This window comes from Motacilla alba, chromosome 5 (assembly GCF_015832195.1).
Source record: "Motacilla alba alba isolate MOTALB_02 chromosome 5, Motacilla_alba_V1.0_pri, whole genome shotgun sequence".
Lineage (NCBI taxonomy): Eukaryota > Metazoa > Chordata > Aves > Passeriformes > Motacillidae > Motacilla > Motacilla alba.
The window spans coordinates 3,193,977-3,206,798 of NC_052020.1; the positions used below are offsets into that span (position 1 = coordinate 3,193,977).

Genomic DNA, 12,822 nt, shown 5'->3' on the forward strand with positions numbered 1-12,822 from the left:
ATATAATTTTGCTTGATTTTAGTACAGAGAATTCCATTCACTGATTCTGTCACTCAAACTATAATATTGTTACTAAAACCCTCCAAAATCATCAGGATGAATAAAATCCTCTAACACTGTCTTCCTAATGTTAGCAAGCAAGTCAGAATTCCAGCCTCCAAATAAAAATTCATACAAAAACTTTTTAACCTATTTATACATTTTTAGCAAACAAAGAAATTTGTGTTCATTAGTTCTAAATTACATAATTCTCTTTCATTAACTAATATGCTATCCTCTATTGCTTATTTAGTTCTCTTTGAACATCCTAATTAGTCCATATTATTAATATCTCTTTCCTCCAGCACACATACTTAGTCTCTTCTTTAAATTCTAGTTGCTGCAAAATGCCCTTGTGATGCAAAAATCCTGCACTCCTTGTATCCAATTTCAATAATATAGCTCTCTTCTCCCTGGCTTTCTTCACTGAAGCATATCAAGTTCAGTTTAACAATAGCAAGTTCAGTTTAAAAAACTAATTTCAGTAATTTTATGCATTTGTGTTCCTATAACAGCAGCTCATGACAATTTTGCTAAATGGTAACTAAAAGTGATTTAAGACTTAACACACTGCTTATGATTAATTAAAACAATTAATTAGAAGTCATTTTAAACCATTACTAAAATTATATTAGAAGTTTCATAATTTCCAACCATTTGGGAGCAACCTAAATTTCTTACCTTGAGATGCCTGTTTACTTAAGCTGCAACATATGCTGCTTTAAAAATCGCATTTTAAAAATATTGAAGCATATTCTGACAGTTGATACGATTTAATAGAATTTTGTGTCCATTACCTTTAAAGATGATTTGGTTCGAGGTTCTGTTTTTGGCCTGGTGAGCTTATTTTGAATAAGCAATGACTGATCTGTACGAGCATCATAATTCCCATGTTCTGAATCATCTGTGTATGTATCTCTGTCCTTTCCTACATCTGAAAGAAAACCAGAAGAAAACAGTGGGCTCATTTTAGATCATAATGGATAGAAAGAAACAGCATTATTACAGCCACAATTGAGTATTCTTTTTATGTATGCACTTTTTAATACACTTATTTTCCTGTTCAAGCTTTATACTTGAAATGTTACAATGTTCATCTTAAATTAGAAGTGACTGCTATTTTTAGTAGAAGGTCAATAGAAATTTATTTTTATTAGCCTTCAAATAAAAAAGTCCATAACCTCCTTTACAGTAGTTCTAAAAAACAAAGTAATATGAATATTCAACTGCTTGACTCACAGTTGTTGAGGCTCAGAATGTTTCACCAAACAGGCAGCACAGCCTGCAGACTAGAGTAACATCTCATGTTTTAAATCTGAACAATCAACTGAAATGCCCAGTTCCCCTACACACACGCAGATACACCATTTGAAATTTTGCACAGTAAGATATTGCAGTAAGCGCTTCAAAACACATTTGAATAGGTGTACCTGATGGTGGTAGGAAGTAGGAGGTCTTCATGGAGGAAGCGCTTGCTTTCTCACTGGATTTAGTTTTAATTGTTCAGCTGAAGATTTTATGAAAACTTAGTTGACTACCATAAGAGCTGCAGGAAACTGAGGACCTCCCTCAGAGATCACCCATACTGTCCATCAAAGAACCATGACAATTCTTGCCCTACACACCCAGCAGGAGTAAAATGAAGGGCAATGCCTGTGCAGTGCTGGACTGTAAAGTTTTAATCAATGTTGGAAAATGGCTAGTCTTGAAAAACTGTATTAAAGATTAAAAAGATGGAATAATCATTGCCACACAATTTTATCTTGGACAAACTGGAAAAAGAAACATATTCAGACAAATCCTGAGTCAAGTTCCCATCTCAGCTTTCACATCAACATGGGAAAAGTCAGGTGGACTAGGAACAGCATTTAGCTCAGTAATTCAAAATCCTAAACAGAAGCCAAGGAAAAAGTCGTGGTTGCTGTGGGAACCACAATCTTGAATTTCATGGACTTCCAATTCGTAAATGTTCATCTGCAACATTTAAGTATTTTTTATTAAGTTGTTCAGTTAAATTCTCTACACTAAGTACTACAGAAATTTAAAAAACCAAATAACCACAATAATCTCATGCACCCTAAACATTTCGCATTTACTGAGCGCTATTTTTTCCTCAATTTAGTTACTACATAATGATTATGTAAAATGTTCCCTTGATAATGTCTAACACTGATATTTACCATGGTAAATCTGTGATATGATTTCTTAATGTACAAAACAGCTCATTTTAATTGTCAATGTGCCTAATTCATGGGTTTTACTTATTTTAAACAATGATGTAACTTGATATACAACTTACTCTCTGCTTAACAAAAATGAATGTAGTTAAAAGAAGGCTTCAGGTAAGTATATAAAAAAAAAAATAGTACTTAGCAACTCTGCAGATTTGACTTATGCCTAGGTTTGAAGTCTTAGTTTTAGGAGCCAGTAAAATGAAGAGACAGGCCTATGAAATCTAAATTAGGTCATTTAAGCTGAAATAAAGACTATACTTATATTAAGAAGTCTATTTCTATGAGGGAAGTTTTAGAGGATTAGACATTATGAATACACCTAGTAGTAAAAACCAAAAAACCTTAAAACCTTCGCAAAACCTTTGCAACTTTTTAAATTTAAGTAATTTGAAGTTATTCATAAGTTTTCCCTCTGTGCTCAACACACTTTAGCTGCTAAACATTCTTATGCTTTCAAGAGCACATATTTCAAACTGCAGCATCTCCCTTCTGCAAAAAATTCTTTCACCTGGAGACATCTGCTATTTTGCCTGAAACGTAGTCAAAATTTGTTTTGGCAAAACAAAAACCCAAAACAACCCTTAAAATTAAAGAAATTTATAAAGAAACATTTTCTAAAATTCAAAGATACTTCCTATTCTATCTTTCAGCAGTTGATGACTTATTTTATACATAAAAGCACTCTCCCATGATGTAATGATATTAATACAGTAAAAAGGGGAATATTATTTAGCACTTGAACAAGCCCCTTGAGGCTGTAAGCTGCTGGTCCCTGCTCCACCGTGGACCTCCCCAGGCTCGAGGGGCACATCCTGCCCCACCACAGTCTTCACCACAGGCTGCAAGACAATCTCTGTTCCAGTTGAAGTTGCCCCTGTGTATTTTTTTCTCCCTTCTCAAATCTGTTATTCCAGAGGCACTTCCACAGCCACTGATGAGTTTAGCCTCACCAAGCAGCAGGTCTGCCTCAGAGCTGTTGCCATTGGCTCCACCAGACACAGGGGAAGCTTCCAGCAGCTTCTCAGAGAAGCCAGCCCTGCAGCTCCATCAGCCACCTAACACTGACCACACAGACCCAACAAAGCTGCCCAGGTAAAAGAGTCTCACCGACACAAACACAACATGCATGACCCTTTACAAGACCTCTCTGTGTGAGTTTCCAGAGTACCTACTAACAGGAGAAAGATTTAAACATCCATCTTTTTACAAAGTCTTACGTCTCAAAGACCATGTTCAGAGGCTGATCTCACAAGCAGAGGCTCACCCCAGGGCAGCAGAAGCAGCTCTGGGCTGGGCTCTGGAGCAGCAAATTCCCTCCCCAGCAGCAGCTCCGACCCAGCAGCCACCTCAGCCCCATCCTTTACCTGCCCAGCTCCTGTGCTATCTCCCCCCTCAGAGAGAAACTCTGGGATAAGTGCAACCAGACGCCCTCCTCCCCTGAGGCTTGGCCACTTCTTTGGTTTTCATAAGTACTCAGCTGTTAATGTGTCCTAGCAAGTTATGGGAAATAATTCTATAAGTAAAAAGGAACAAAAGGAAAGAAACCCAAACCCCAACAATCAAAAAAACTAATCAATGCTTCCTGACATATAATTCGGCAATACTTAGCGCATGACAGTAAGATTTTCCCTATAAGGTCACTTACATGATAAAACATTGAAGACAATTTCATTTCTGGAAATTCTTTACACAAAATGCAGGATAGAAATAGATAGAAAAGTCCACATTTCAAATCTTATTTTAGGGTCTTCTTAACTGCTTGGCTATCTTTCTTACTATCTTAGTTTTCTGAAGGGCCAAAACTGCATTTCAATTTTATGACAGGGGATAAAAAGCACTTGTTCTGATTTCTCTGTATCCTGCAATCCAGCGATCTATTTTATATATACACAGTAGTGTATGGTAGCAAATGTTTTTCAATTGAAATGTAGCATAAATATTCCTAAATAGTTTCTATTTCACAAACTTTGATGTGACAACTCTACTCAATCCTTTGAGCTTTTACGCATTTAAGGATAGGCTTTGCAAATCTTCAGTAAGAAAGAGATTATTGGTCAAGTAAATAATCCCCTTTTGTCCTAATTTAGATCATAGGAAAAGCATGGAGAAGAACATCACTAGACACCTAGATCAATGATATTGTGACGGATTTAAGTCTTATTTTATTTTGCTGTGCACCAGGAACACTGTATTATACAGATAACATGGAAAGGTTTTCACCTACCTGTGTATGTATATTTAGATATGAAAAACCATCATAACTACCAGAACAACGTTGGAGCCACAACCTCCACCAAGAAGGCTTCAAGCATCTGCTGCTTGTTGCTCTTCAGCCCAACCTTTTATATCACTCATGTTGATGCACTGCACCTGTGTGCCCTCTGTTCCCTGTGTGATTGCTCAGCATCCCTGAGCACTCCATGGCTCCTTACCTTCAGCAGCATTCACCTGTCCTGCACAGCTGTACCCATTAGGGATCAGCCACTGCCCCACTCCCAATCACCACAAACTCTGTGCCTACACAAACAGACAAAGACTCTTCTCAATGTACAATTACTTATGACCTTTCAGACAGTGGTAACTGTTACATAGAATATTTTTAATTTTTTTAAAAGGGAGCCAGTCATATATTTTTGCTCTTTAGAGGAGTTAAGATGGTGTACAAAAATGCTAGGGGCTCATCAATATTTTGAACTGCATACTACATCCAAAGACTAATCCTTTATTATGTTCCCACGAGCACTGAACAGATTACATAGCTTCTTCATCCATACTGCCAGCTCTCCAGGCATGAACCAGCTCCAATATGGGAGCTGGACAGCTCTGGATATAGCACAAACTGTTCTCATGCAGCTTTTCAGCCATCTCACTACACAACTAGAACAGATGTGACAGCCCCTATTTATGTAGGCACTGGCCACAAACTTAGGATAAAATTATTCTAGAAGGCATAATGGAAACACCACATTTCTGTTGAAGCAGAAACTGAAGCTGGTTTCCTTGAATCATATCTTCTGTGACCTTTCAGTCCCTCTTTTTATATAAACATTGTATGTACTGCACAGGTTATACATATATATGTGCCCATTTCAATTTATCATAACATCACAAAATTGACTTACAAACACTTCAATAATTGAGCACCGAAAAGCAGTTTTTATCATGCAGTTATTATGATTCCTTGTTGTCTTGTTAGTTTTGGTTCAGCTCTTCATTTGTCACTTCACTGTATTGCAGCATAGCATATAAATACCTCGGGTTTTATATATAAACTCTGTAGAAATTGGATTCAGGATACATTCAGAATACAAGGCATCTATCACAGCAAAATTGTTAATTATCTAGGAAGGCATTCATGTCCTGCTAAGAAAGGTGAGTTATTATGCACAAATCCTCATAACTAATTTAAGTTAGGGGAAAAAAAACAGAAGTGAAAAAAGAATAAATTAGTTAGTGATGTTTTACTTGCTACTGAGTGTTACTTTTGTTCTTATTTCAACCCAGTAATCTCCACCTTCTGTGTCTCCCACCAGAGGTGGGAGGCGAGTGAATAAGTCAGAAAGAGGGGCATTCCATTATGCCTGAAACCTCAAAGTTCACGTTTTATGTTACAGAAGCTCAATATTTATGACTTGGATTGAACATACCGCCGCCTCAAACTAAAAACACTACTTACCACCTATAAGTGGCAGAGGAAAAGTAACACAAATCCATAATGTCCTTGATCCCATCTATCCTATTTATTTATGTATAATTAATAAAGGTGTAATACATTGTCTTTTTACTTCATAAATCCATTAACAGCATTAACTAAGCTTGTCTGACAGATTTACGGCCTCAGCTATAGCAAACTGAAATAATGGAGAAGCTTTCCACTGAAGTCCTTTATTTGATGCCTGTTAATCTCCTTCGCTCAAGATAATTTTGTCTACAAACAATTCAGAGGAGAAAGCCATTTGGCCTACAATTCTACAACACTGCCTAATTAAAAATTCACCACATTCACTTAATTCCAACTTCCTTTCATGTTCTCAGGAGAGCAGTTTGAAAATATTCACTAAGATGACGATACCCATTCAACAGCTTCTTTTCAAACTCTATGAAACTGCCTGAGTACCTACAACAGCATTGTTTTAACCTATTTGGTGATCAAAGCTGAAGTTGCAATATTCCTTTTTCAGGTTTATTTTTTACTTCCCCTCCCCATCTACATCCAGACTCAGGATAAAATTGAAAATTTTAGACTTGGACACAAATTCTTATCCACATAAACACAATACTTAAGGACCAACAAACTATATTTTGAAGGTATACAGGCCATTTTGTAACATGCACCTTTTAACTGTCCCTTATTTCTCTTCATGAATCTAACAGATAATGCTGATATAAAAATATGGCAATTCTTAGTACTGACCTCTGGCAGTACTGTATTAAATACTGTTTTCTCTTGTGCTTGTAACTGACTAAACTTATCAGTTACATTTCTATAACTTCTTTAACTGTGAATAACTTCACGGATTTCACTTATCTAATTTCGGATTGACTCAACATGAGCAAATTCATTAATCAAGTTAGTAAAGGGCAACTATTTAAATACTTTTTCTTCCACGAGCATAGCTGTAGCCAGAAGAGAAGAAACATCCACCCCAAAATTTAACACAATTTTGAACTGAAAAGAACCAATCTATCTATCTTCTCCTATGCCCTTCCTGTATCTTGCTGAGCCCTCCATGTATCTTTTCAGGTTAAAACTAAGTAATGGGAATGAAAACCAGCATCATTTATTATGAGAAAGAATTACTGCTGACATATATAAATACACAACAACAACAACAGCATGTCTATGTGTAAGCAATTCACAAACATAGTAAAATAGAGCAGGATATTAAAAATAGAGCAGGATATTAAAAAGAAAAAAGAAAATAAGGAGATCATAACAATAAAATCTCCTAGTATCCATGCTTGCCAACCAATTACACTAGGAAAGGGCAGCAGCTTTTACAGGAACTTCACCGAGACTTGATTTTCTTATATAATCTTCATGCCAAGTTTTTGGTCTGTGCCATGATTTTGGAATATCTGGTTTTGAAGAAGTATCAATTTCACTATTTCCAGTAATTATCTACTCAGGAAACTTTGAGAAGCCCTCTTATCTATCATATATTTTAGGCATCAAGAAAAGTCAATGCTAAATTATGTGAGAGGTGAGCAGACCTAGCTTTCTGATAGCAGATATCTTTCATTCAGTGTGAAGATATGATTTCTTGTTTGATGTTCATCAGCTGTGAGCAAAAATATCTTTCATAGTAGTTGTGCAAGGTGCAGAAATATTTTTGTGTCTGTATGGGTAATATAGGTGTCAACTACTTCATCTTGGAACTTGTAAATTACTACCCATGCGGGTATTCACAGATTCAATTTGCAGTTACAAGGACAAGATTATTCTAAGAATAACCTTTTTCCTATTTACTCTGACTTAATTACAATATCAAAATGGTAGCAAAGCAGTACAAAAAGGGCTATTTTCTCCATTATGTTTTTTTTGTATGTAAACATCTAAAACCAACATACAAAATATCTATAAAAAGCCCAACAATAGAACTGCAGCCACGATAATAGTGAATGACATGACTATACAGGAAAAATAAGTGAATAATAAAAACTTTAAAGGAATTTCAAGTACATTGTTCAAAATTATTGTTTTATGAAGAATTGTTATGGGAAAAGGATACACTCAATATATGACACTTCTCTGTCTTCAGTCCCTACTTTTAGTCTAAAAGGTATCAGGAAATTTATGACAGCACACATTTCTTTAGTCACACTTAGTCTCCTCTTTCAAAAAAACATGGAAGTTCAGGGTAAGTATGGCCTTTCCACACTTAAATACTGCAAGCGTAATCAAAGAATCAGTAATTTGTCATTATCTCAGTTCAGACAACAACTTACCTGAAAATGGATCACCGTATTCTGTATTAGATAGCTTAAGCAAGTTGCTTTCCAAAGTCTCCATCACTTTAGCTGAAATAAATGCAATATTTGTATCAGCATTCGCGTATGTTTTCTAAGTAAAAAAAAAAAAAATCTTTACTGTAAAAAAACACTTTCAAAGCGGTCAGTAACTCAAATAAAAAACTTTGGACTGAAATTCTGAAGAGCACTTTCTAGCAATAGAAAAAATAGCAAGATCGCTTTAATGAAGACTGTCTGTCTATTACTAAGAGAAGTTTAACTCAATAAAATAACTCACTAGAACAATAATTAGTGCCTAGTTTCTATCAACAACGGAAAGACTTATCAAAATCTACTACCAGATGAGTTAATCCTACAAAGCTTCACACACATCTGGCAACAGAGGATGGCAAGAGTTTGCAACAGGTGACATACAGTGACTGGGATTCCAACTATACTAGTTTCTCTGATAAGGTATGTGCATCTGTTAAATAAGAAATCCTAAAATAAAAGTAGATCCCTATTTCACACAAGCTAAAATTTGGAGGGATTTTTTTTCATTCATTTTCATCCTTTCCATACCACTCTTCCCTGATTCTACTGTTCGTGAATGAATGCATCTCCTCCTACATGATCATTTATAAAGACTTTTTTTGCCTAAAGCCTATTATTTATTCTTTCTTTCTCCTCTAGGACAGACTACAGAAACCTTCATACTTTTCTCCAGCATAAATGAGCAAGACTTTCTTGTCTTATTACCAGTGAGAAGGAAATAATACAATCATTGAGAAAAATAAAAATTAGTTTAAAACTCACTTCAAACACTATAAAGATTTACCCAAGAACCTGTTAATATAATATGTGTAGGTGTTTTCTGCAAAAACATTTATTCAACAAACCATAGCTATCTAAATAGATCAGAGTTTATCAGAGCTGGAGCAACCTCCTGAAAGAGAAAAACCTCCTACCTCGTTCTGACACTACATCCACTGCAGCTGCCGACGTCCCTGCGCTCAAAGGCTGGGGCTGGAGCTGTGGCTGCACACGGTTTGGCTGCAGAAATGATGAATGCTTGCTCAGGCTCTGAGGATGTGTTTGGCTCTGGGCAAGGCATGGCATAGATCTCCTAGAAGGTTTTAATGGGTGCTCTTTCACTGTCTCACTCTTGCTTGTATTCATACCTGAAGTAGCCAAAAGAAAAATAACATAATAAACTCTAGTATATTGGGCCATGACAAAGAAAGATGGCTAATTACAAATCCACTTAGTAAGCCACTCCTTAACTAAACAAAAATGCTGTGCTAACAGGTTTGCAGTTATTAAAAAAAAAAACAAACAACATAATGAACTAAAATACAGATGCTAATAGTATTCCATTCTGTAAATTATTCACATTTTCCTTTCAAAGCTACAAAAATTCCCCCTTCACCATTATGGAACTAAATTAATGTTCTTAATCCTTTGACCTGTTGGGTAATCTTTGTAAAAATAACACCGGAGAACAACAAACAAATGTGGCAAAAAAAGACCCCAAGCATTCCAGGGTCAGTTAGAACAAAGCAGCTGTGACAATGATTTGTCTCTTATGAGTTGTTTCTGAGAGACCCAGAAATTAAGTAGCTTTCCTAAGTTTACATGGAAGAAAAACTCATTATTATATACCTCCTGATTCAATACAGAGCAATGACACACACAATCCTTGTAAAAGTTAATTCAACATTGTGCAAAATCAAAGTCCAGTAGTGCAATTAGTCTCTTTCACTGTACTGTTTCTCTGCTTGACAGAACAATTTACTTTACAGACAAGTAAGCTTCTGTTGCCTCAGAAGATACCATAGGTCTTCAAATAAGTGTGTGCAGAAAGAACTCTGCTTCTTAACAAAAAGGCTGCTGTGTGCCAACAGAGAACACAGCGGGCACTAGGCTGGCGCCCTTGACAATGCCTTGCTCAGAGCAGAGCAATGCCACATGCGTCTGTTGTGCTACCTGGAAGGTTTCTAGAGAGTCTCCTTTATCATTCTTCCTAAATGGACATTTATTAGACAAAAATCTGCAGTAGTTAGACACAGCGATGGATAATATAGAATAATATATAAAGACAAACTTCATAATTGTTCTGGATGGCTTCAGTGATCGATTTCCTAAGCAGGGATAGGCTGCCAGTAACTATGGACCCCACCGCATAATTATTAGAGTTCCCAAAGAGAAATGTTTCTATCATCTACACTGGAATCAGTATGTGTGGCAAGATGAATCACTATTACCAAAGAAATTTATGATAATGCAAATAACACCTACTGACATTCAATTTTAACCCAAATTTAAGTGATACATATAAAAAAACAGAATGTAATTATCTTGACATCACACCTCAATTTAAAAGAAAACTATTCCCCTTTGCTCTCTCTTATTCTATATTACCCTGTGTCATTTCAAACAGATTCCTTAAGATCATGCTGCTTCTGCTTGAAAGTGAATCACAGCAAAGTAATCTCATAGCAGATTTGCTCTTATGTTATTGGTATGAACCACCTTAAAATTTGGAAAAGTGAATTCGTACTCTGGTAATGTGCCAGAGTCCAGTTCTGTGATAGGCTAGTTTTGATGGCACTTGCTGCTGCATGCAAATGCTTACCCAGGACAGCATGTGGCTGATACCATCAATTGGATCATTAAATTGATTTACTGAAATTATTTTCATTCCTTCCTCTCTTTTCCATAAAGTAGTTTTCTAGACTATATATTTCCAGCTAGAACTTTGTTACACAGTCCTTGCTTGTTCAGGGACCTTTTAATCTGCAATAGTAGACATATATACACCTAGCAGAAAAAGCCCAATAGACTTGGTTTTCTATAACAATTTCATTTATTCATTCTTTCCTGACATAATATTCCTCCGGCAGCTAGCATGAGCATGGAAACAATTACAGCATGAGTGTAGAAATTCCTCATGTCAGCAAAAAAGGTAAATAATGATTATGGTTTAATTAGATGCTGCCTTTTTTATTTTAGCACTTCTGCCTTGGAAAGTCTTCTTTCCAAGGGGATGCTGGGGATTCCTGTTACAGAGGCAAATCTCTATGTGGCTCAGAGCCAGAACAGAGAGCTGTACTACAGCTGTAGAGCCAGAACAGAGAGCTGTACTACAGCTGTAGAGCCAGAACAGAGAGCTGTACTACTCACAGCTTTCTAATAGGTCAGGCAGGAAAGATGGAGCTAGAATATGATGAGCTTTTCTGGTTTTTAAGTTAGTATGCACAATTTAATTGCATGCTCAATATTATGCCAATCTAGAAAGACTAAATAAAGCAACCTCTCAGAGGCCTTCAGGTTTTGGCCATTAGAAACATAAAGGAAAAATTTTGCTATGCCTCATTCCATGAAGTACAGACTCAGATAATAATTTTGGTACTGTTAAGAAAAAAAATTGTCTTTCATTTGCTCCTTATTTTAGATGAGGAAAGTTTGGCAGCTAGTCTCTATTAATTGTTAACTCAATGCTAGAAGCAAGGCTGGAGCAGTGCAAACCTCATAAAGAACAGACCAGTAACTATTCCCCATTTAATCTAGCATAAATCTTACCATGAAAAACGAGAAGCTTCTATATAAGCCAAATCATAACATCTGCTTTTGGCCAATTAATGAGGTACACATCACGTGTGCTGTGCTGCTTGAGGCCTTGCCCTGAACAACTCTTAGGCACCGACCTACTTACAAAAACAGAAGTCGCTTATTTTGGCCACTGCATTTTCAGTCATAACCAATACTGCTCTATATATTTCCAGTTAGATCTGAAAAAATACCCCTAACCCTCCTCCTTCCCCCCCCAACCCTATCCCCCAGATTTCATTTACAGAGACAGACCTACTTGTGGTTTATAACAAATGCCAAGCTCTTGGTCCTATTATTCAATTCCAGTAAGGTTGATTATATTCAGCTGAAAACCTGATGCTAGCAAAACTTCAGTGGAGAACTGCAGATAGGCAGAGGGTACTCAGGACAATGACCTGGCTAAGGCTTACAGTATTTCCATGGGAAAAGTGCTGCATAGCAAAACTGGAAAAAAAAAACTAAATTTGTGCCAGAAGATATTTCTTGGGGGGGATATTCTTTTCCCTGTCACATGGTTATTTGAAGTGCTTAAGTTATATTTTTAAGTCTTGAAAAACTTCTGCAGAAAAGGTGCATGTATTTTACTACTACTACTTTCAAAACTCTACGGTTTCAAGCATCTGAAGCCTGAAAGGGATCATAACCTCTGGCATTACTAATGGCTACACCAACCAAGCATCTCATTAAAATATTTATTTCTCCTAATTATTAATTTCATGAGTTTAAAAGTTTATATTTTTTCACAGTCATCTCATTACTGAAAAACACAGCCCACCAGATGGTTAGAAATTTTACTGAACAAACAAGCTATCCTAAGGAGCCTCAGTCATAGGACTTGAGTTTTCCTCAAGCAGAGATGTTGGTATCCTCTATTCAGTATGGGCAATACTACTTTTGTTGTGTGGGAATGGCTTTGAACAAAACAAGGAAGAGCAATTGCTTCAAATACTGCAAAACACACTGTGTTTATGTTCCATCAGATAGA

The 12,822-nt window shown here is 36.3% G+C and overlaps 1 protein-coding gene across 7 annotated transcripts in view; it reads right to left on the bottom strand.

Moving 5' to 3' along the window:
* The window catches only part of ANO3 (anoctamin 3), a 125,328-nt gene that overhangs the window by 63,405 nt on the left and 49,101 nt on the right, over positions 1–12,822 (bottom strand). For 5 of the 7 annotated variants that reach the window (XM_038137800.1, XM_038137797.1, XM_038137799.1 and 2 more), the window contains exons 2-4: positions 9,194–9,406; positions 8,223–8,294; positions 837–973 (exon numbers count right to left, since the gene is read on the bottom strand). In XM_038137800.1, coding sequence (XP_037993728.1) covers positions 837–973; positions 8,223–8,294; positions 9,194–9,404 — 420 coding nt within the window. In that variant the 5' untranslated portion in view covers positions 9,405–9,406. Of the gene's footprint in view, positions 1–836; positions 974–8,222; positions 8,338–9,193; positions 9,407–12,822 lie in introns of those variants that run through there. The other 2 variants (XM_038137802.1, XM_038137803.1) reach the window with 2 other exon arrangements.